The 24,388-nt window shown below is 45.9% G+C and overlaps 2 protein-coding genes and 1 pseudogene across 9 annotated transcripts in view; 2 read left to right on the forward strand and 1 right to left on the reverse strand.

The window, feature by feature from the left end:
• Nucleotides 1-9,420, forward strand: part of ZWILCH (zwilch kinetochore protein) — a 38,143-nt gene extending 28,723 nt beyond the window's left edge. For 2 of the 7 annotated variants that reach the window (XM_040493046.1, XM_040493048.1), the window contains 5 exons: nucleotides 331-467; nucleotides 1,626-1,721; nucleotides 2,927-3,039; nucleotides 6,529-6,643; nucleotides 7,715-9,420. In XM_040493046.1, the coding sequence (XP_040348980.1) occupies nucleotides 331-467; nucleotides 1,626-1,721; nucleotides 2,927-3,039; nucleotides 6,529-6,617 (435 nt within the window). In that variant the 3' untranslated portion in view covers nucleotides 6,618-6,643; nucleotides 7,715-9,420. Of the gene's footprint in view, nucleotides 1-330; nucleotides 468-1,625; nucleotides 1,722-2,252; nucleotides 2,893-2,926; nucleotides 3,049-6,528; nucleotides 6,644-7,714 lie in introns of those variants that run through there. The other 5 variants (XM_040493047.1, XM_040493050.1, XM_040493045.1 and 2 more) reach the window with 4 other exon arrangements.
• LOC121042166 (uncharacterized) lies at nucleotides 6,237-6,356 on the forward strand (annotated as a pseudogene).
• Nucleotides 7,839-21,910, reverse strand: LCTL (lactase like). 2 transcript variants are annotated; one of them, XM_040493051.1, is made up of 14 exons: nucleotides 21,795-21,910; nucleotides 21,108-21,247; nucleotides 20,547-20,710; nucleotides 19,844-19,931; nucleotides 19,464-19,573; nucleotides 17,945-18,073; nucleotides 17,748-17,843; nucleotides 16,335-16,389; nucleotides 15,850-16,011; nucleotides 11,967-12,241; nucleotides 11,310-11,436; nucleotides 10,925-11,124; nucleotides 9,416-9,479; nucleotides 7,839-7,977 (listed from the first exon to the last, which is right to left on the reverse strand). In XM_040493051.1, the coding sequence occupies exons 2-14, from the start codon at nucleotides 21,223-21,225 to the stop codon at nucleotides 7,862-7,864; spliced, it is 1,704 nt and encodes a 567-aa protein (XP_040348985.1). In that variant the 5' UTR covers nucleotides 21,226-21,247; nucleotides 21,795-21,910; the 3' UTR covers nucleotides 7,839-7,861. The 2 variants fall into 2 exon arrangements, with proteins under 2 accessions (XP_040348985.1, XP_040348986.1); XM_040493052.1 differs by having other exon boundaries at nucleotides 21,108-21,265.
• Between the last annotated feature and the right edge of the window lie 2,478 nt (nucleotides 21,911-24,388).

The following is a 24,388-nucleotide window of genomic DNA, read 5'->3' on the forward strand; positions in this document are numbered from 1 at the left end:
GGGGCTCGAACTCACGGACCGTGAGATCGTGACCTGGCTGAAGTCGGACGCTTAACCGACTGCGCCACCCAGGCGCCCCCTTCTTCTTTTTTTTTTAATGTTTATTTATTTTTAAGACAGACAGAGAGTATGAGCAGGGGAGGGGCAGAGAGGGAGGGAGACAGAATCCCAAGCAGGCTCCGTACTGTCACTGCGGGGCTAGAACCCAGGAGTCGTGAGACAATGACCTGAGCCGAAACCAAGAGTTGGACACTTAAATGACTGAGCCACCCAAGCGCCCCAAGATTGCTCGTGCTCTTTAACTCCTTATTTTGCTGTTTTCTGTTCCAGGAATATTTCATAACTCCATCAGTAGATATACAAGAACAGGTGTGTCGTGTTCAAAAACTCCACCATATTCTAGAAATATTAGTCAGTTGCATGCTTTTCATTAAACCCCAACATGAGCTCCTCTTTGCTTTAACACAGTAAGTATTGCTCTTGTTCCTTCCACATAAAAATGTAGTCTCTTATGAAATAGGTGGGGCCAAAATGTGTGCAGTTATTATTATCAGTTTGGGTAGAATCTGTACACCCTATCTTCACAGTAGCAGAATGGTTCTGAGCCCCTGTCAGAGGAAGGAAAGGCTTTGGATTCAGAAGGACTCAGGTTTGATACTTGGCTCTAGCATTTTGGGACTTTCTGAGGAAGTTTCCTTTCGCTGCATCTTATTTTCTTATCTGTAAACAGGAACTAATAACTTGAAGTGTTTGTCGTCAGGATGAAATGATGTAATGTGTCTAAAGTACCTGACACCTAACGGGTGCTTCATGAATATTTCCTTCTTCTTTTCTTTATAGCCTTATACATTTGGGCCAAAGTAATCATTGCTAGACCTCCAGTGGTAATTGAACGAAACCAAATACTATTATCCGACTTCTGCCAATAGCACTGCTGTAATTTTAGAGATTCTGCTGATCAGTTTGGCTAGAAACAGTTTGGAATGAGCCTCCTACATGGGTTGCCGGTGTCTTATGTGTATTTGAAGCCTCACGGTCGAAATGAGTGAGCCATCCAGTGGATGGACTGGGTTTCTTATTCCCTGTGGAAGGAAATGTACCATTGCCTTTCCCGAATTTAGAATTTGCCTCAGTTGTAAAGGGAAATATTTGAAATTATTATTGTTTACAGAATCTAACATTTATTTTCATTAAAGATGAAGAGTGTAAATGAGTTAACTCTTTAATTCCCCAGAATCTGAAAACCATGGAGGCTGTATCTTTGTCTCTCTTTTGATTCTTACTGGTTTTCTTTTTCTGATACCACTTCCTCCCCCACTTAGTTAGGCCTTTACTTTGGCTTAACTTAATAGGCCTTCTATTAATTTTTACAAATTGAAAAAAAAATTGAGATACCCTTTCAAAATAAAAAACAACCTAACTTTTTTGTTGTGGGGGGGAGGAGGCATTGGTTTTTTGTTTACTGTTGTGGCCCTGAAATTATTCTTCTGCTGTTGTTTTGGTTAGTGGTACTGGGTGAAATGTTTCTCTTATGAGCTTTAGATGACCAGAAAGCCTTTATCTCCAAGGGACATTTTTTTTTTTCCAGAAGAGGTTCTTTTTTTGTTGTTTTCTGTTTGTTTTAGATCCTGCATAAAATACTACAAACAAAATCCTCTTGACGAGCAACACATTTTTCAGCTGCCAGTCAGACCAACTGCTGTAAAAAGCTTATATCAAAGGTCAGCAACTTAATAATTAAATTATACTTTAAGTCTGGCCATAATTCCTGGGCAACTCCTCTGTCCTTTCCCTGGGGGTCTCGTGACCAAGAGCTGTGCTCCACCTCTGCAACCTTAATCATCTCTGTCCTGCTCTTTGACTGCCATCTGGTAGAGTTCACCCTCTCTCCTCTCCCAGACCTTTTGTCTTCTCTTTTTCTACCATTGGGCCTCTAGTCTTTCATTTTTCTCTCAACTTGTAATTCCTTCACTGTATAGGGCAGAAAGTGTAGGCAGAAGGGAAGTGACAGATTGGGAAGAAAGTGATCGGGGTAATGATGACAAGTCGAGGATATGCCTGTGAGGAATGAGAGGGTTTGGGATTGGGGAGGTATGGGACTGTGAGGCTAAGGTGACAGATTGGCCATCCACATGGACTCAGGCTGTGTCAAATGATAGGTTCCTCGGCTCTTCCCTCAACGGGTAATGTGCTTGAAATTTCTCTCATACTGAAGCCACTCTGTTTTTATCCTCCATTTTGTTCCCGCATAGCCAAACCCTGTCATTCCTTGAAACTGCTCTGGCCGAGATCACTGGTGGCCTTCTAATTACCAAATCCAGTGGACAACTTGCCAGTAAAAGAGTGTGCTTTAGCCCCTGGTGTAATCAGCTGGCCCCCCAATTCTTTCTCCTGATGAGTAAGCACTTAGAAGGCTCTTTGGCATTTAACACTATTCCTTTCTTGGATCTCCGTCCCGTTTCTTCATTTCCGTGACACAACGTTCTGTGTTAAGGTTAATTCCGCCTCTCTGGTCCCCCTCCAAGACCGAGAGGAGTTCTCTCTTCAGGGTCTTCCTCTGCCTGCTTTTTGTGTGGCTTTTCACCAGAACTCCACCTTCTGCCTTCTTTTCTTCTTGCTTTCCGTCTTCCCTGGGTGATTGGACTCACACTCAAAGCCTCAATTCCTCTGGGCTAATGAGAATTCATAACTCCCATTGCTAGCTTCTCCTGAGCTTCAGATCCATGTTTCTAAATTAGGTGTAAATCCCCAACTTCAGTGTCCTGTAGGTAGTTCAGACTCAAACCCCGAAATTTAGAGTTGCGACCTGTTCATCTCTTCTTTCTCAGTGCCTCTCACATGAGGACTTCACTAATTGTGAGTATAAAAGGAAGGAAGGAAATAACTGGGGCTTTTTTTTTCCCTCTGATGTTTCTTCTTTCCTTAGTGAGAAGCCACAGAAATGGAAAGTGGAAATCAGTGGTGGTCAGAAGAAGGTGAAAACAGTTTGGCAGCTGAGTGACAGTGCACCTGTAGACCATCTGAGTTTCCACAAACCTGGTAAAGATGGTTTGTAATCTATTCAGATAAATTCCAGTAGAAAATAAACTGAATCTTTACTGGCACATTATCGTAGCTCTTGTGCCCAGTTTTAAATAATTTTCCTGAACTCTAGGTGTAAAATGTATTTTTTCTGGGGGAAAAAAATCACGGGAGAGTGCTTTTTCTCATCCTGGATAGAGGAACTTTTATTAAAAGAGGTCAAGCAATAGGGATACAAGGAGCAAAAATAGATGAGAAGGTTGAAATGCTAGCTCATACTTCACACTTTTGTGCACTCTCTCAGTGATGATATTTCTACCCTGATGTCTTCTCTGGGAGTGCTGGGAAAAGGTTGAGAATTTTTTGTTTATTTATTTATTTTTGAGAGAGAGCACAAGCAGGGGAGGGGCCGAGAGAGAGAGTCCCAAGCAGGCTCTGTGCTGCCAGTGCAGAGCCCCAGCGCAAGGCTCGAACTTGTGAAACCATGAGATCATTTCTGAGTCAAAACCAAGAGTTGAACGTTTAACCGACTGAGCTACCCAGGTGCCCTGAGATTTTTTTTTTTTTAATGTGTATTTATTTTTGAGAGGGGGCAAGCACGTGTGAGCATGGGAGGGGCAGAGAGAGAGAAAGAGAGAGAGAGAGAGAGAGAGAGAGAGAATCTCAAGCAGGCTCCGTGAGATCAGCGCAGAGCCAGATGCAGGGCTCCATCTCACGAGCTGTAAGATCATGACCTGTGCCGAAATCCAGAGTCGGATACTTAACTGACTGAGCCACCTAGGTTCCTAGGCGCCTCGAGCTTTCTAATGTTCTGTCATAGATGGTCCACATCAGTCAGAGAATGGGTTTGAGCCCTTGGTGTAATAAGTCAGCTCCAGGTATTCCTCCTTTAGTAAGCACCTGTGAAATTGTTATTTTCAAGTATGTGGATTGCAAGATTCTGTCCTCTCTTTGTGTAGATTTAAAAGGCTTCATTCAGATATTGCAGTGATTATCTAAAATCATATCTGATAGTTTTAAGACCATCTGAAAAGATTTCAGAAGCCTGTAGTCAACCAGTGCTGGTTATTGAACTACAGAACTCTACAAATAGTTCTAGATTGATACCTTGCAAAATTGTTTCCATGAAAGGTTTATTCTCCCCCAAATATTTTTTGATTCAAGCATGATGGAAACTTCTCTGTTCATATGGCTGAATAGTAAAAGCCCTAAAGAAATGGAAAAATTTTCCTGAGAACCATCAGTTAAAATCATCCTGTCTTTTCTAAGTGTGATATGAAACCTGGAGGGTATAAAGCTTGAAAATCAACCATATAAAATTAGAAAAGTTGCAGCATGACAGAAAAATACCAGAGGCAAAACAAATGATAAACAAGGAAGATTAATTTGCAGCTCATGTTCGGAAAAAAGGCTACATTGCCTACTACATAAAGAACTTTCAAATCAGTAAGAAAAATATGTTAATAACTCAATAGAAAAATGCAAGTAAGATGAACAGTTTGCCAAAGAGGAAATTCAGATGTCATCTTGAGAATGAAAGCTGCCCAGGCCCACTTATGATAAGAGAAATGCATATTTATATTATAGAGATACCATCTTTTGCCTGTCAGATAAGCAAAGATCAAAAAATTTGTTATCACGGTACTGGCGAGGATGTGAACAGGCAGGCGGTCAACCTCACACATTGCCGATTGAAGTAGAAGTTTGCATAGCTTCTGTGGAGGGTGATATCCGCCAATATTTTAAAATACAATTTTTGGCCCAGCAGTTTTTTTAGTAGGGATTTATTCCATACATAAAACCAGACATGTGCAAGAAGACCTATGCACAACCTTATTAAGTGTGGTATTGTTTATAGTATTAAAAGCCTGGAAAAAATATGGAGACAGAGGCATAAGAAAAGGTCTGGAAGGATACAATAAAATTTTAACCCTCAGGTGTGGCATGGTGAGGGCAGGGGTGGTTCCCAGCTTTAGGTGAACATTAAAATCACTTAAGGAGGTTTTAAAGTCTTAATACCAAGACCAAGTAAGTCAGAATCTTTGGAGCTACCGCCTGGACAGCAGTGACTTTTTAAAAAAATTCTCCGGGTGATTCCATTGTGCAACTAGTTTGAGAACCACCAATTGAAGCATTTTGTTTTAACTGCAAGTGTTGTTTAAAAAGATCTATATTTTATGATTAAAAAGAAAGTTTTAAAGCTGTGAACATATGTGATACGTTTTGGAAAATGCTGTTTTAAATAAATTTTATTACATAAAGATTAAACATGTTTTATGAGGAAATTCATGCAAGATTAAACACCTTTTTTCAATGATGCTGGATAAGTGAAGTAGAGTGAACGTATCTTCTAGAGTCTTTTTGATGCAGATTACTTCAAAAAGGAGTGAAAGTTATTTTGAATGAGTTAAAACAATTTATGAATAAATACTTGGTCCAGTGACTCCTATGAAAATAAAGAATTCTTATGAAATCCTATATTTGTGTGCTTGGAAAACCACTCACATACTCCATTTTGGCTAGAATTTTATAACCTCTTCTACCCATTGTATATTCCTGATGTGTTTGTCTAGAAATTATTCTGTCACCTCCAGCCCAAAGCAAGACCCACTGGTGAAGGACACCCTCATTTGTAAGTCACGGGCTATTCATACAAAGCCCCAGTTGTAAATATTAAAGCTCAGTCATGATTTATTTTTTGCCAAAGATTATATGCATTTAAGAGGTTAGGCTTTCTGCTTCATTGGACTGAACTGAGCACTTAGGTCCAATACTAGCTTTTCAAGATATCTAATACTGTGATACTGTTGAGTAAAACATTGAGATCAAAATCAGGAAGACCTAAGAGAGAAGAAATGTCGGGAAGAAAATAATGATTTGGGGTGAACGGGAGCGAACAACAGTGTCTGGGAGAGTGCTGCTCGCCCTGTGGGTACTCTGCAGATGATTGTTGATCATGGTGGGAATAATGGAAACCAAAATGTTGACCCACAAGAAAGTGAACATAAGCTCATCTAAATGTTAATTGCATTTGTTTTTGAAATACAACAGTCTTCAGTAGAGAAAAAAAGTGCATATTTGCCTGGCCCTAAGACTAGAAATCTCAAGTAGAAATTGTTTTCCAAAATATATGTTAAGATTGGAAAAAAGAGTTGAACTATAGTGGATGAGGCACAAAAATAGAGCAGTATGTTCCCAAATTAAAAAGAGAATTAAGCTTTGTGAAGTGGCAGTATCATAGCCAGTGAGATTTGTCTGAGGTGCTATTATTGCTAATTGAAAAATATAGAATTAAAACAAGTCTGCTTTGTATTTTCTTTAGTCATGTTTTCAGTGCATCAAAGTTTACCGTTTAAAAGAATTGTCCATGCTGGTTTTTGTCCCCTAAATTCAAAATAGAAGACACATGCCATTCATATTACCTCTTGATTATTATAAAATTCAGCAGTGTATATGGTAGAAAAGCCAGCAGGCTGGTAAGCAATTCTGATCTCTATCTGGTTACAGATGTTTCTGAATTAACATTAAATGGTAGCCTGGAAGAAAGGATGTTCTATACTAACATGGTCACCTGCAGCCAGGTGCGTTTCAAGTGAAGTGTGCCAATGGAGTCCTCTGTAAGGTAGTATGTTCGCTTTTTGTTCTCCAAATACTTTGTAGTGTATTAAGTATCTTATGTTTTAGTTCTTTCTTCAACAGAAGTATTGATTTAATACATTTGGAATATGGATTATTTTTCAGTAATCATGTAAAAGGCTTATCAGATGTTATTGAGCAATGCAGGTCTTTAATTTTTTTTTTTACCTTCTGTAGTCAGTAAGCCAGATTAATCTTGAAACCAGAGAAACAAAAACAAATTTTTGAGTGGTAATGTCTTTGCATTTTAAATCTCTATGTATAGTAGAGAGTTTGATTTCAAAAACATTGATGTGAGAGAAAAACCCTGAAGGAGCCTATCGATTGATGTTGAAAGCAGAGTTCTATTAAAAACATATCTACCCCAGCCCAGTTGTAGGACTAAGCCCCAGATGTAAACACCCTTTTAAAATGTTTAAGATAATATTAACCAAGAAAATTAATGCAATAGCAGTTTCTACTGTCTTACTGTTTTTGTGTTTTAGAAACAATAGAATCAGGTAGTGAATAAAATGTCTCTTATTCTTTCTTAAGCCGTGTTTTGTCTCCAAATAAATATTGTTTAATTCTATCAATTTAGCTTAGTTAAGAGTAAAATGGACCTTTATTAAAAAAACAAAACAAAACAATATCTAGGCACAGAGAAGATATTAGACATATTTCTTTAAGGTACTACAATGAAGTTAATTACGTTTAGTGGAAGAAAGTTTATCTCCGAAAAGTGTACGTGCTCATTTACTTGGTACCCACCTAATGCGTTTCCCTGGTTGCTTGATAGAATTTAGAACCTGAAGGGATTGTTATGTGCAGATGATTGACTGTCCATCCTGTGTAGGACAGTGCTAAGATGGCAGTTATTTCCACATGAAAGTAATATTACTGGACAGATTTTTAAAAGGAAAAAAAAATCAAGTAACAAAATAATTTGTGCACTATGATTCCTTTTTTGTAAAGTGAAAGTAGATGCATAATAGACAGCAAAATATTAACATTGACTCTGACAGGTGATTTTTACTTCATTCATGCTTATTTTTATTTTCTAATTTTTAAATCCTAGCACAAGCCAAAACAAAACAACAACAAAAAAACCCCATTATCACAGAGCCTGAAACCAGAAATGTATATAAACCTTCAAGGCAGAAAAAGGAGGAATGTCCAGAGGATTCTTTACGAAAGATGGATCTATAAAATGGGTAACCCTGTCTCAGCTCTGGCTCTGAAGGAGGAGCATCAGGAGAACTGCGGAGATTAGTATGCAAAGCGTGCAGACTGTAGGTACCACAATCTCCGTCACCATCTGCATGTGACTTAGTAACGGCTCTGAAACGGGAGAGAGAACACCACAAATGAGAGTGTCGTCATTTTAGCGAATATAGCTTCATCTGGAAAGATTCCCCTGCATTGGGGAAAACTTGGAAAATGGCATCATCAAGCTTTGTAATTAATCTCACTTGCTATAAAAGAGAACATGGTTCTCTTAACATTATAAAATGTTATTTAAAAAAAATTACGTGAGGGCTTTGTAATATCCTTCCAAAAATATGGAATAAAGATTGCCTACATTTGGTTCTTCCATAGGTACTGGAATAAAGTCTAAATGTGTGTTATACTTGCACTTACCATAAATTAATGTGAGAATATTGACAGCCATGTTCCCTGGTTTCTGTAATTTTCACTGGGGGGATTTATGAAAGAAAAATCCTTGGCAAATGTCTCCCAACCTTTCAAAGATGTTATTCAAAGATGTATCTTAAGAGGTGGAGGAGTTGCCATATTTTTGTGGGAATTCTTGCACTGTTAAGTAAGTATCTTGAAGAGTTGAATAATAGTGTATTTCACATACGTGATTATATTAATGAACATGTATGTAATTCCTACTGTAGGTTTTGTGCCAGGCACCCTGGCTACGGAGATAAATAAGGCACAGACCCTGCTCCCACTGATTTCATAGGCTCAGCAGTAAATTCTACATCATATGTCTAGGTGATTAAATACGTTTATTTTGGTTTAAAGGAATATACATCCTTAATATTACCTGGTTATTCAGATGGGAGCAGGGCACAGTGGTATAAAACAGCTATGAAAGTAGCTGAATTGGTAGGATTTGTTTGGTCTAGCACTTTCCACCTCTGATACTACATTAAAGATGCGTTTGTTAAAACAGGAAGTATATTTCTCTGATTGCCCTCATAGAGAAAGACCGAATTCAAAGAAACAAATGATCTGTGCTGGCCTTGTTGATGTGTAGATGTGTCTTTGTTATTCCACATCTCTGAACCTTGGGAACCATGCCTTCCATGAAGTCAGGGACCTTGTTTTATTTATTGCTGTATTCTAGTTACAACACCCCCTAGCTAATAGTGAGTGCTTAATAATTACTTGCTGAATTAGTGAATATAAAATCTGGAGTGTTCTTTGACTTTTCGATGTTTATTCTATTTGAATATGGTTCCATTTTTCCCTCCTTCCACAAAGCCCACTATAACAAAAATAAGTTTATAAATTGACAGTATGATTCAGAAAAATAAAACTAGAGTGGATAAAATATTTCTCTTTTCTGGTAGATTTTTAAAATATTTGAAATTCTTATAAAATAGAAATTTGACATTGCTTCAAAGTGAAGGAAAAAATTCATTTTTAATTGTGTGTTTTGGAAAGATTGACTTCACGTAGATCCACGTTTTGAGGTTTTGGTAACATCATTATATGTATAATCATGTGCCTTAGTTGTCAAAGGGAAGAATTAAAATATACTCACCTGCAGCAAGCATCTGATTGTTGATTGCACAAGTTTCCAAGGCTTTGAGATACCAACTTTCCACCTAATAAAAATCCACTAGGTAAGTAATGTCATCTTAGACTAATTTTTTGCAGTTTGAAATCTTGTTTTTGTTTTTGTTTTTTTTTTTTGAGAGAGAGCCCATGAATGAGGGAGGAGCAGAGGGAGAGGGAGAGGGAGAAAATCTTAAGCAGGCTTCGTGCCCAGCCGAAGATCCCAACGTGGGCTCCATCTATCTCAAGACCATGAGATCTTGACCTGAGCTGAAATTAAGAGTCAGACACTTAACTGACTGGGCCACCCATATGCCCCTGAAATCAGTTTTAAAATAGTGTAGGATTAAGACATTTAAATCTGCCTGAAGTTTAGTTAATATTTATTGAATACCTATGTGCATCTTTGTGAGGGAGTAAAAAAAAAAAAAAAAGTCTTTATTCTTGAGGAGTTTACAATCTAGCGCTTTTCTAGAAACACCAGACTAGTGAATGCCTATCAGTCACTGCTTCTTTATGTTGCCAGTGGGCTCATCCTAAAAGAATGTTGGTAAACAAGTGAGATTTCTTTTTAGAAATTTTCTTCATGAAGACATTCTAAATTCCCATTTTAATTGCCTGTCATCGATAGCAACTTAGCTGGTAGAAACATTTGTAGGTTACTGAAAATGTTTGGTAGGTTTTAAAGGATTATTAATATTAAGATGAATTATTTTTAATCTCACTTAGGAACTAGTGGGAAAAGAAGTGAAAGTTGTGTGGTCATTATACATTTATTTTACTATTATTTACTGTAACTGTTTTCACATATGTTGAAGAGTAAATAGGCAGTATTTGTTTGCATTAAAATATAACATTTAGATCATTTAACTACAAGTCTCTACTGACTGTCATAACCTAAAACATTCAGGATTCCTACATAACTAGTTTGCCCTTCGCGCTCTGCGAGTTAGGACTGAATTTTAAAAGTTAGGATTTGGGGTGTCTGGGTGGCTCAGTTGGTTGGGCGTCCAACTTCTGCTCAGGTCATGATCTCGTACTCTGTGAGTTCAAGCCCCGCATGGGGCTCAGAGCCTGGAGCCTGCTTCGGATTCTGTGTCTCCCTCTCTCTCTGCTCCTTCCCCGCTCATGCTCTGTCTCTTTCACAAAAATGAATAAATGTTACAAAAACAAATTTTAAAGTTAGGATTTAATTTTAAGGCAGGTTTACTCCATTCTAAGCAAATGAGCAAAGAGGTGGCACAAGTTAGGGGAAGAGACAAAGGCCCACAAAACCCTGTTCTCCATGGATGAAGGGAGGAGGGAGTCTCACCACCCTCCTCACCCAAGCTGCTTAGCTCTTCCAAAATCTAGAACAAGTGAGGGGCACCTGGCTGGCTCAGTCGGAAGAGCCTCCGACTCATGATCTTGGGGTTGTGAGTTTGAACCCCACCCTGGGTGTAGAGATTATTTAAAAATGCAGTCTAGAACAAGCAACCTCAATAATTTGCCCTACCTCTCTTCGATTGGGAAACCCATTGGCGGTGATAATCTTCTGGTAATATTGAACTGATGCCTTTGGATAGCGTGGCTTATTTCTGTTGTTAAATTCGACATAGTAGAATCCGTATCTATCTGAATATCCTTTCTCCCATTCAAACTTATCCAACAAAGACCAGGAAGTATACCCTTTGATATTAACACCATCTTTTATAGCTGCAAAGACATTTTGTTCCATTTTTAATATATTTCATTTACTTGGAAACATAACACTGTGAAGATAATTTTAAATGCATTCATTTATGAGATTCAGAAACAAGCTTCAGTCGGTCACGTGTGTTATCAAATTCTGTCCAAGTTAAACAGAAAATTTGTGAAGACAGTGTTGGTCTATAGCTCACCTTTTAGCATTTCGTTTATGTAGCCTTTAAGGTACTGAATTCTCCACTCATCACATAATTGAGTACAGTGTAGTTTTTGAGATGCTCCATTTTCTGTCACATAGATGGGAGGGTTGCCGTATTGAGTCTGAAAGTGAGTCATAGTAAGGAATATCTTAAAAATTCTGACCTCCAATTGGGTTTCTGAGTCTGAGGCACATGCGAGCACTTAGTCAAACCTGCTCTATTCTAATCGAGTGTGTATAGCATTTAGTGGATGCCAGTTTACACATTTACTTGGAGGTGAGTGTAGACAGGACAAAGTTCATACGAAAGACTACATTTCTCAATCAGCATCATTGTAGAGAAAATATACCTCAGGCTGTGTTCTTTCTCACATATTTCAAGTGAGAAGGGGCAGCAAAATAAACGTGGGATGAGAATTTGTAGCCACAGGGACATACGTTGAAGCGGTAACTCATAATCTGTAAAGCCCGGATCTGGTGGCCTCTGAAGAACAACTAACTGAGCTTGTTTTATTAACTTGAAGATGTAGGCACTCTGACTAATTGGAATTAAAATAAAAACTTAAACTAAAATGTAGGCCCCTGGGCCTAAGCTGTAAGATCATGAATTGGGGTAAAAAGTGCCCGTGAAATAGCCGAATGTGATAATCACCTGAGCGAAGTGGAGAAGCCTCCTAAACCCCCATGGCACAGACTGTGGCCACGTCGACCCCAGGTCAGGCCAGTTGGGGTCAACCAGCTCTACTAAGTCACGGTCATTGTGGTAGCTGGGCCCCTGGCGGGAGGGGTAGTTCCTTTCTGTGATGTACCGAGTGGTAAAGTGACCTAATCCCAAGAAATCAGATGTGCCTTTGATGTAGCTCTTCTCTTGGAGCGAGAACACCGGTAACCTTGACATGTCCAGGCCTTGCTCTGCACTCTTTTTCCCTATTGAGAGAGAAAAATAGAAATTCACCAAGTTTTACTTTCTCACGATTCTTTTGCTGTTCCTACCACGATCATAGTGGCACGTTGACATAAAAGCTGCCGTCCAGATCCCGGCCTTTGGGACTCATTTGTATGGAAAATATAACCTTAGCCTTTTAAGCTGGAATTTTAACATTTGAATACTATTCAAAATTTTTAAAGTTTATATTGCGCAAAAGCTATATTTTCAGGGGCGCCTGGGTGGCTCAGTTGGTTAAGCGTCTGACTCTTGATTTTGGCTCATGATCTCAGTTTGTGGGTTAGAGCCCCGCGTCTGCACTGTGTCAGCACAGAGCTCGCTTGGAATTCTCTCTCTCTGCCCCTCCCTCATTCATGGTTTCTCTTTCTCTCTCTCTCAAAATAAATTAAAAAAAATTTAAAGTGATATGTTCCATAGATTACTCAGTAAGTGGTATGCAGGCAACATTGTGGCTATATGGAAAAATGTGGCCTTAGATGCCTATATTCTTAAATACAAAATTGGTAACTTTGCTTGCCTCTGGGAAGAGATGTGGAAGGTCATTGGTGGTGCGGGCCATGGGTGGGGACATATGGTCACATTCATGTACTGTTGCAGTGTAAGCTGGTACGACCTCTGTGTCAGGAAATTTTGCCCTACCATTTAAAACTGTAAAAGGAGGGGTGCCTGGGTGGCTCAGTCGGTTAAGCATCTGACTTTGGTTCAGGTCATGATCTCGCAGTTCATGAGTTCAAGCCCTGCATCGGGCCTTGTGCTGACAGCTCAGAGCCTGGAGCCTGCTTCGGATTCTCTGTCTCCCTGTCTCTCTGCCTCTCAAAAAATGAATAAGTGTTAAAAAAAATTTTTTTTTAACTTGGAGAAAGATAGGTCCTTTCCCTGATCATTTCCATATCTGTTCATCCTACCTTTTACTTGCACGTGTAAAAGGATGTATACACGGATCTTCATTGTAGATTGAGTAGCAAAAGATTGCAAACAAATGTCTCTCGAGAGACTGTTTAAATAAATCTATAACCGTACAGCTCTGTGAAGTCACAGAATGATGACTATATACCAGCACTATTGCCAACATGGAAAGAATGCCAGGACACATGTTTAAAGTGGAAGATGCAAAGAATTGTGTTTAACAACTACACACACAGAGCAGCAGTGTTTTTGCCCACATGGGCACAATCCATCTCTGGAAGTATGCTTCCTCCTAGGGGTTGGAAGCAATGAGGAGAGGGAGGGAGGGAAGCTTGACTTCTCACTTTTTACTCTCTCTTTTTTTCTTTTTTTTTTTTTAGGTGATAGAAGTTTATCGAATACACTGGAAGGGAGTGGCGGGCAGGACAACAGAGGAGAGGCTGTCTGCCTGTACTCTCTTGTACTTTAAAAAATTTGAAACCTGCGTGTCTCTGTAGAACGTATGCAAAAAAAAAAAAAAGGGGTTTTAAATGAATAAAGAAGACTAACATTGGTATGAGTTGTAAAATAGAACCATAAAAATGTTTCCAAAGAGGCTATTGGTTTTTAAATGGGTGAAAAGCTTGTATTATTAAATACCTTTATGATCTTAGCGTGTTTTTTTCAGTTACATTCAGTAACTTGAGAAAAACCACAAGGCATTGTCTCTGGACCGTCTAATACAGTAGCCACTGGCTACTTGTGGCCATTGGACTATGGCCAGTGTGACTGTATCTCTGGGTCAGTCACACTGAAGGACTACGTTTTTAATTTTTTAAAAATTTGAATTTAAATAGACACAAATGACTCCAGACTCTCGTATCAGAAGTCACAGATACAGAACTTCTCTCCATCATCACTGGAAGTTCTGTTGGACAGCACTGGCCTAGAAGTACTTTTGTTCACATATTTATTGCGCTTATGAGATGCCTGGAAGTAATTTGTGTACAAGTTTTCTGGCAGAATGCTTTCACTAAAGAAAACATGGACTGCTCAGAGAATCCTTCCGTACACATCATACAAGGAAAAACTCAGCCCGGTTTCCATTAGAGTTACCACAGAATTGGAGAGGACGGCATCTGGAATTACTGGCCTTAAGCCCAAGAACTGTCCTATGAGCAATAATTCGGCTCCTTTAGTGCCATCCTGCTGTGGCTCCCGCTACGGCCTCCGAGGGTCCCGAGAGTGAATGTGCCGTGTGAATGACGGGCTGTGCCTGCAAAGCGGGGTGCCCGCCCCGTCCTGAGGGCTTTTCCTTGTGCACCTTGAGGAAATCCTTCTCGGGATTTCAAACACATGGGCATAGATAGATGTGTCACGGACCTAGTTATTGCCAAGGGATTTTTAGAGATTATTTGTGTAATCTTTCCTTTTCAGATGATAAAGATGACAGCCGAAGAGGTGAGACACCGTGCCCAGAACCGCTCACCGGTTAGCGGCAGAGTCAGAATTAGAATCTGCTCCTATTCCAGGTAAGTCTGATAAGCGGTGCCTTAGAAAGAGACAATTTTGAAATGTCGACAGTTCTCTCTTAGTCAAACATCCAAAATAGCCTTGCCGTGTGAGATTGTAACCTACAATCTTAACCTTGTCTCTTTTTTTAGGTGCACGCAGACCGATACCTCTAAATAAACAGATAATACTTTTAGATTCGTGTGGCCAGACACGATTGGCTGCCCCCCAAGTCAGTAGCGCCAGGCCTGTCTTCTTTCTTATCCTCTTCCACATCCTCTTCCAAGGGGCCATATCCTTTATGAGAGTCCTGGCTTCCCCAGCCTCTGAGGTCCTGGTGGTCTAAGGCATTTCCTGGGGCATGTGACAGTTCCATCCCTTGAGGACATCCCTTGTAGGGAAGTTGGTTGTGAGTGGAGGTTGTTTTCTGGGGAGATTTTCCTTGTTCTTAAAAAATGGGTATGCTGGAGCTATTTCCGTTTTTCTGGAAAGATGTGATGTGGGAAGACATGATGCCTGGAGCTTCCGCAGCCATTTTGTGGCTGATAGGAGCATTGATGGGCTGGCTAAGGTGCCAGAGTCAAAGATGGAATGAGCCTTGGTCCACAAAGACATCCCTGAAGGCAGGAGTACCCGGCCCTGGATCACCCTTTTCTGGACTCAGTACCTGGGATGATAAATCCCCTACTTTTCAAGCCATTTTAGTTGGCGTTTTCTGTTATATGGCACTTAAAAGCCCCCAAGTTGATTCAGCCTTGGGAGCTCTATGTGTCTTTATTCTCTTCTCAGACACTGTGGAAACCAGAGCTTGGAAAGCATTCCTCAAGTAATAGAACCAACACTGCCCGTGACTGTGTCTTTGACCTCTCTCTCTTACTTCACTTAAAATGAGATGGAGTGGAGTGGGGAGAAAGAGGCAGGACGGCAGAACGCAAAAGAAAGCAGCCCAGAAAATTGCTGTGTTTCCCCCTGGGTTCTGAAACTCCCAATCTCCACGTCTGGGGATGTGTCCTTCCTCCCCTCCCCCCAGCTCAAAAAACCATTTCTCAGTTCCTTGGGGGCTGGGCTACCCCTTGAGTGCCTCACCCAAGCCCAGCGTGTTCCTCCACCCCTGTCTCCCGCCTCTCCACCCCTTCACTTGGGCTCAGTACTGTTGCTGTGGTGCCTGGAACTAAAGTGTGATGTGGCTCACCGATCCGGTCCTTCATGACTTGGGGGTAGTCGCCGGCATAGATGGGGTTGGCAAACCAGCCCAGGCAGAACTGTAGGTATCTCTCGGCAGCTTCTATGTCTTTGGGGCTATTGATGTCCATGGGCTCCCCCCAATCGCAGTTTAATGAGATCCCCACCAGACCTTAAAAGAAAAGACAGGGGAGGGGCGCCTGGGTGGCTCAGTTTGTTGAGCTTCCGACCCTTCGATTTTGGCTCAGGTCATTGTCCCGTGGTTGTGGGATCGAGCCTCACGTTGGGCTCCGCACTGGGAATATGGAGCCTGTTTAAGACACTCTCTCTCTCTCTTTCTTTCTCTCTCTCTCTCTCTCTCTCTCTCCCTATGCCCCTCTCCCTCACTCTCTCGCTCTCTCAAAAAAAAAAAAAAAAAAAGGGCAGGTGGTGGCAGGGGTGAAGGGTATCGCCCTGTGGGGGGTATGTTCCTAGCATGTGGGTGGTGAGGCTCACCTCGCTGCTTGCCGCGCCACGTGCTGTTGTAGGAATGCCAGGCTTGGGCGTGGGCCTGAAAACAGAGGGGTGCATCAGAGGTGCCTGGCTGGCGCACGTCTCCCTCTGTCCTGACTAGGGATCCGATTTGACTGAGAGTCCCATGTTTTCCCTGGGTCCAGCCTTGATTATCCCAATCCCTTGTCTCCCTTCTTCCGACCTCCAGACACACGTGTTTCCTTTGTTCTATAGAGAAACTCGGTCTCACCCTGGCACGAACACACAAACCACCTCTTTGTGATATTTCTTGTTTCTAAGATTTTTGCTAAGGCTCCTCGTGTTGTTCCTACTCGTTCTCTGTGGTTAACTAGGCAATACCTTTCCCAGAGTTGCTCAGGAAGTTAGGAAAATACCAAACATCTGGAACAGTCTTAAGACTAGAATTGAAAATGTGCTGACATGCCTTCTCTCCATACTCTCTTGCCGGTGACCCACTGATGCCTTCAGAGCTCTGCCCTTCGAGTATCCACAGTTTAAGGACTCATATGCCAAGTGTAGAAGGAATGAGAAAGTTCTCTCCCTGACAGGAATTTGAGAGTCTAGTATGTCACTGAGGGGCCCCTTGGCTTCCTGCTTGATCAGATTGTCCCCTTCCACTGAGAGTCCACTGGGACCATCCTGTCATGCCTCACACCCCTGTTCCCTAGGCAACATTGCCTGTACCCTCCTATGTGTCCTACAGTGTGACCCAGTCCCTCCCCCTTCTAAAGCCTCTCCAGCAGCCTTGTAATACCTGAGTCACCCCAGCGTCTCCTCTGTCTCCTTCACTCCCGTGCCCTTACTGAGCTTGGCTGCCCCAAAGAACATCCCCAATGCAGCTCTTCCAAGAAGACGCCAGCTTTCCCCTCACACGTCGCATGCCTTAGGGTAGTGTCTGCCTTGCTCCTTCCTGCTGCTTCCAAACTATTTCTCCTTCCAAAATCCCAGGTCCTTTGAAGTCCATGCTCTGAGACAAACACTCCTAACTCCTTACCGTTGTCCTTCAACCTCCAGTTACTGCCGCTCATTCATTGAAGACTTTAGCCCCTGGTTCACTGGTGTCCCGCCCCTTCTTCCTGTCACCAGTCCTCTCAAGGCTGTTTAGACATGTAGGTGACAAGTTTTCACATGCATGCGCTCCATCCCCTTGACTGGATTGTAAGCTCTAGGGAGCAGCCACTCTATTGTCTCGGCAAGTGCCCAGCACTGGATGACCGGGCACTCCCTCCATAAATCCTCATGGGATGCAAGTGAGTGGTGCGAAGGTGTGGTGGAATATGCTGGAACCGCAGATGACGGAGCTCAGGCTCAGACCCCTGGGGTAGGCCGAGCCGATACTGAGGGTTGTTCCTCTGCCTTGAACCCCACCTTCACTCCCACAAGGACCCACCTCACCTTAATGATATGGTGTGCCGCCTTGTACAGGCCCGTGCCGTGGAGTTGCAAGCCGGGAGCGTGGTGGCCCGTCTCATAGCCTTTTTCTGCCATCGTCTACAGGGGCGGCAAGTGGGGCCCACAGGGCCTGTGAGAAGGAGCAGGAGCGCCATGGTCTGGGATGCGGGGCTTCCCCCCTGGAGAAGGGCCCTGCTTACCCGAGGGTCACTGAAAGTGATCCAGTGCTTCACCCGGTCCCCAAAGGCCTCAAAGCACAGATCGGCATAATCACGGAAGTAGTTGGCCATGCTCACATTCTGCCACCCGCCGTACTTGACCTGGAGCAGCTGGTGGAGAGAGAAGCAGGTGCCCCAAGGATCTGTCTCCGGAAAAGACTTTTGGAGTCGATAGGCCATGCTCGTGGGAGAAACAAGGGGGATGACAACCACAGAGGCTGTTTAGAGCAACGGAGAGCAAAGATGGGGGACCTTGGATGTGACAACTTGAGGATGGTGGCCAGCAATGAACCATGAGGCAACATCAGTGTGGGGACATGTCACACCTTATAACAAACAAGAGGGAAGGGACAGAGAAGCTGTGAGACTCTCCCGCTTGGAAGGAACGTGATAGATTGAATATTTAAGGAAACCGGCCAAAGGGGAGAGGTCTGATACTGGGAAAAGAACCTCGAATACACATTCAGAAGAAATAAGAGATGATGCAGGACATGGAACCTCTGATTAGGATTTTGAGGGCCGTGCGGATGTCAGAAACCATAGAAGCTCTATTGTGAGGATGGGCTCTGCCTTCTTCAGTGGAAGACTCTCTTCCAACCAAAGGCATCTGCTTGTGAAGGTGGGATTTTCCCAAGATGCATCATTCCACTGAGATTGCCTCGTGGGTTTGAGGGGATGCTAAAGGGCTAGGTTAGTGAAAGCGGGGGAAGAAGCTGGCGTGAGGCTTCCGGTTTATCTCCCTGAAGTCTGCTCCATGGCCCCAGTCCCAGCATAGAGGTCTCTGGTGGCTCCCCTTCCTGCAGAATGATCCCAGTCGCCTTAGCTCGGCAGTCAAGGCCTCCGGGGCCTGGTCCCAAGCTACGCCCTCCAAACCTCCATCCCTCCTCCTCCTGCTTGCTCCCCAAACTCTTAACCCCATCACTTGCCAAGCTCCCTCAAACCAGAGCACCCCTTCCACCCCACGCCCAGCACTTTGAAGCAGTGATGGGACCCCCGCCTCTTCCCAACATCTCCCTGAGGCCATATCTCTGTTCTCTGACCTCCTATGACCTGTGTCACAGAGAGTGACACACACGGCTCCTCTCCCAGGGGCCTTGTGGAATGAAGGAAAGAATTGCTTGAAGAGTGAGGTCTGGCAGTGAGGTTGAGACTTAACAGAAATGGCTTGGGGGGCTGTACTCCTATGATACCAGCTCAGACAAGTACATTAATTATGCCACATCATCAAATCTTACTCAAAAGAGGTTTCTTTTTAGTTTGGTTTGTTGTTTTTAGGCCAAATGTTTTTGGAAAACATTGAAATCTGCCCTCATCGCCTGTTACAAATATCAGTTAAACCAGCCCGACGTCCTCCATGGGCGGGTCAGGCTTCTTCACTCCTCCCCATCTCCCAGTCCAGACCCCAGCCTCTGCCCCCACCTTGCCAACCCCAGTCCCCAAATCAGGCCCCCCGTGCTGAGCGGAGCCCCCTGGGCCTCCGTCTGGGCTGCATTAGCCTCACCTGCGGGAGATCCCAGTGGTGCAAGGTCACGATGGGGGTGATGTTGCTCTTGAGGAGGGCGTCGATGAAGTCGCTGTAAAACTTGACTCCCCTCTTGTTCACCTTGTCAGCTGAAGGTGAAATAAGGGGGCGTTGGCCTTCTGAAGCACAGTGCTCCTGGGCCCTGTGGCCTTTCTTGGGCCCGAAATCACCCCCAGCCGGCCCGATTCTGGGTCTGGTACGACACGGGAGCCCAGCTGCCTGCAGAACCTGTAATGGCTGCTGCCAGAGAAGCCATGTTCCAGGCTGCTCTCCCTCCCCAGCACTCTGTAGTGTCCCCTCAAAGCCGACATGGCCAAAAGGACCTGCACTTGGGCTTGGGAGGGTCTGCCCTGTCTCACCTCGGATGCCTGTGGGCAGGAGCCGAGGCCAAGACAGGGAGAATCGATAGTGGTTCACATGCAGCTCCCTCAGCAGAACGACGTCCTCCTGTGCAGACAGGGGCGCCAGGTGGGGAGTGGTCACCTAGGACTCTGGGGCGGGGCTCACGCTGCCCCCCTCCCCCCCATGCTCACTCCTCCTCATTCATACAATGGGTGTGAAAGCACCTGCCCCCTTTCTCCTGGGGATATGCCAAGAGTCAAATAAATGCAGGATATGGGGATGCTGTGAGATGTCAATTGGGGTGTTCCTAATAAACTTGGGTGATGAGTCCCCCAAGAAGTCGGCCCAGAGAGGAAAAGTGGGTCCTGGGCAGAGGGACCCCCTCCACGGGGCCAATTCACAAGCAGAGACCAAGGGCTCAGGCTACTGTGGTCTGTAGACCCCAGGGTCATGGCATCAGCCTTTCAGCTGTCCATCACTTGGACTAAGGCCCTGGCTCAGGTGGGGCCCTGCTATCCTTTCCTCCAACGTCTACCCTCCCACCTCTTGCACATCCCCTGCCCCCCAATCCCCAGCCACCAACAGCCCCACCTCTTTTTCCTGCAGTGGACTAGGGGGTGTTTAACAGAACACTAGGTTGACATTGTCCTCCGGGCTCCCCAATGTGTCACTGTCCACCTCTCAGGTGCGTACTCACCTGCGCACACACTCATCACTCACCTGCACTTTGTAGTAACCATCACAAGCCACATCTGCTGTCTCATCCCCAAGCACCTTTCCCTTCCCACTGTGAGTGAAGGCATCCCAAATGCTGGGCCCTTTCCCATCCTGGTCCCAGGCTCCCTCTGTCTGGAAGGCAGAACTGCCCGTGCCCCACGAGAAGCCTGCAAGTAGAGACCTCAAACTGGGCCCTGGGCCCCTTCCCACTCCCCACCCAGCACCTGGACTCTGGGCTGTTCGTCCTCAGCCACGGGGCAGGCCCCCTCCCCAGCCGCCTGCCCCCGGCTCCCTACGAGTGGGAACCTATGGGTCAGGGCGAGGGCAGACATAATGCATTTAAAACACTTAATTTGCACAGTTTTAGCTGTGATTAACGTTTGCTGCCTGTATAGTAAGCTTAAAGAAATCTGTTCGGAGATTCATTTATTTTAGAACAACAATACGGAGTTACTGTTCCCATCCTACCTGTCGGGAAATGAAAACACCAAACTCTCTGGCAAGCCAGCCCAAGGTGGGCAAGCTGACAGACAGACGGACAGACCAACAGAGGAATGGACATACCAAGTGGGAAGGTTCCATAGTAGAAGGAGGCCTCTTCTGGGGATCCCTTCCTGGTGGCCCCCAGCCTGGACACCAGCAGTAGCACCCACCAAAGTGGGACAGCCCGCACTGGCTTCATGGCACCCGGCCCTCCCCCATTCCTGAAAAAGCAGCCAGGGCTGGGGCGGGGGGGGGCAGGTCCCAGGTTGGGGGGGGGGCAAAGGTCAGGAGGGGAGGAAGATGGGACAAGGCGGGGCTGCTCTATATAGAGAGGCGTTGGCTCTCTCTAGAGAGCTGGGCCCTTGCCCTGCTGGGAGCCACCAGCAGAGGCTGAGGCTGAACACCAGGTCTGATAAAGGAGGAGATGGACACTGGGCTTGGGGGGGCTCCGGGTCTGAGGCGCAAGGCTCCAAACCACCCCTGCTCCCCATCTGACGGGGGATACCCAGCCCATACCCTGTGAGAGGCCCTGATTGCATGGGAAGACCACTGCTGCCTTAGGGAAGCTCCACTCGGTGGGGGAGGCGAGACAGCCCCCAGAGCCCCTGCAGCACCCCCACCTATATACCGTGGCGTGTGCAGAGGCACAGACCTCTCCCCAAGCTGGGGATCACGAGCAGGGTTGCTGTCCCAGGGCCTCCAGTCCTGAGGATCAGGGCGATGCCCTCCCACTGGGATCCCCGCTCTGGTGCAGCCTGGCCAGGTTACCTGGGATCGTTGTGGGTGCCAGACACCCTCAGAGTAGCAGCGGCAGCCAGAGTGCTCCCGGACTGAACCCAGGGCCTGTGTTGCCCCTGAGAGCAGAGCCCAGAGCATAGCGAAGGCTCTGGTTGGGGGTGTGGTCAGCGGCCTCACCTCCCTCTACAAAGAGCTTCAATAGCCCCATTCAGTGGGGAGGGCAGGAATGCTGAGCTGGCCAGTGGGGCCTGAGTCAGCAGCAGGGGCAGCTTGGCCCTGGGCCCTGGGGCAGGGAGTCAGCCCCCTCTCAGGGCAGAGGGGCAGAGACCCGTGCCCTCTGGCCCCTTCTGGGCCTGATGCACCACGTTCCACACACCTTTCGCCTACGAAGCTCCCGGTGGGGGTGGCGTGATGGGAATCAGCATTTGCAGGCATCTGTGTCCACCTCTCCCTGCTGCCAGAGAGAATTCATGGCAGAAGGTGAAGTTGGTTTTTCTACCTCGCCTCCTCTGTCTGGAACCTTCACTCCCTCGCTCACTCAACCAGAACTGTTGCTGGAAAACCCTGGAGGCCCAGCCCCTGTGGCTTCCCATCCCGGCTGCCCAGGTCCCCCAGTGTGATTCCCTTCACCTCGTTCACTTCCAGTTCCCCCGCCTTTAACTGAGCCTCTGTGGGGCTCTCTCAGCTGGCTGCCTCGTAGCCCTCTGTGGTTGACGATGAACCTCTTTCTGGCTGAGTGGCACAGGACTTGGCCTGTGCCCTCCACGAGCTCCATGTCTGGGGAGAAAGGCCGGGAAGGAGAGGGAAAGTGAGGTGGTTCTAAATACTGTACTGAGGGCTCAGGGCTCTGATGGAAAAATAGGACACTGTGGAGGCTCACGGAGGTGGGGCTGGCTTCACAGGAGAGGGGACATTGGACATGACACTTGAAGGCTGCAGAGGTGTTGGCTAGGTGGCATGGAACAGGGAAGGCATGGGAACGGACAGAGAGAACAGCCTGAGCGAAGGCCCCGAGGTGTGTTTAGGGAACTGGGAGTTTGATATCTTCTCTTGCATCTGTCGTGCAGTGCCCAGGTAGGGCCATGTCCTCGGGGTGGGCAGGCCGCGTGGACAGCCACTGGAGCGGCCATCTCTGCTGGGCGTGGACTGCTGTGGTGTCCGAGGTCAGTGCTCTGCTGTTTGCACCAGGGCTGGTGCCTGCCTCAGCAAGCTGGGGGCTCTGGGGACCCTGCTCTCTGGGCTGAGGTAGGTAAGAAACGTGAAACGTTAAGAGCTGATGTCATCTCTGAAAAATGCCCCCTTCCTGCAGAGCCAGGGGCCCAGTGTTTGTGTTGGAGGGGATGGTCAACCTGGCGTGGCCGGAGCTGCTTGGGGCCGTCTGTCTCCACTGTCCCATTCCTGTTCTCCTTGCCACGAGCTCCAAGCCTGGCTCTGGCTGGAAGGACCTGGGTCTCATGGCAGGGTGACTGACCCTTCTACTACTTCTCCCCCTCAGTCCAGGGGCTGCTTGGGTCCAGCCTGAGGCCTGCAGCAGCGAGGACAGACCCTTCCTTTGAGGAGGGGGTGGGTCTGAAGTCCCTGGGGGGCCAGGCCTGGCTGAAGAGCAGGTGTGTTGAGGGACCGGAGTTTTGGGCCCTTGTAGCTCCTCCTCTCCCCTCCCTGCAAGGGGCTTCAGAGTTGCGGACCCCTCTTCCAGTAGCCCCTGCTGGACCCAGCACAGAACCCAAGCCCCGTGACTTTTAGGAAGTGACTTGGCAAAGGCAAAAGTCCGGGGAGCGCTGGTGGGTGCCAGGTATTTGGGTATGGATATGGGAGGGGCTTAGCTCTGCCTGCTCTGTGGCTCAGGACCCTTCAGAGCCACCTGAAGGGCTGGAGTGGGACAGCCACTTAGGATTCAGGAAAACAGATTCCTGCCTCCATGCAGCCAAGTAGCTGTGGGATCCAGTGACGGTGGCTTTCTCTCTGTGGGACTGAGACTCCCTACCTGTAAAATGAGAGCGGCTCTCTCCGGGTCCCCGGGGCCCAGCGATTCTCTGGCCCTAGGAGCTAGTCTCTTTTGCTCCAGGGGGTTCTCTAGGCTCCATCCACCGCTACCCCCAGCCCCGCAACCCAACTCGGCCTTGTCCAGACCTGAGCTAAGGGGACAAGTCCCAGGAGACAAAGTTTAATCTTGGCATGCTGTGTGACATTGGGCTACCCATTGCCCCCCTCTGGGCCTTTGTTTCCTCCTCTGTAAAAAAAATAGGAGGCTGGCTACCAGCTGTCTGGTCTTCCTGAGCTCTGGGGTTCCATGAAAGAGGCGATAGGCTGTTTTCAGGTGGTTGTGGTTTTGAGCAGCACTGAAGATGCTGGGGGGAAGGTAGGGGGTTTGCTGGGGTGACAGTGGGGCTGCATCACAGGAGCTGGTCAGGAGGTTGTGGTGTGTGTGTGTGTATGTGTGTGTGTGTGTGTCTCCAGGGAGTGTTGGGGAGAGGAGCCTGTTCCAGGGTGCAGAGTCGTCCTGGGGAGCAGGAACACAAGGACAGGAGTGGGGTGCTTGGTTTATAAGGAGCACTCTGGGCCCAAGTTAGACTTCCTTCCTTCCTTCCTTCCTTCCTTCCTTCCTTCCTTCCTTCCTTCCTTCC

The sequence above is a fragment of the Herpailurus yagouaroundi genome, unplaced genomic scaffold (assembly GCF_014898765.1).
Source record: "Herpailurus yagouaroundi ecotype Mexico unplaced genomic scaffold, PumYag 184, whole genome shotgun sequence".
NCBI lineage: Eukaryota > Metazoa > Chordata > Mammalia > Carnivora > Felidae > Herpailurus > Herpailurus yagouaroundi.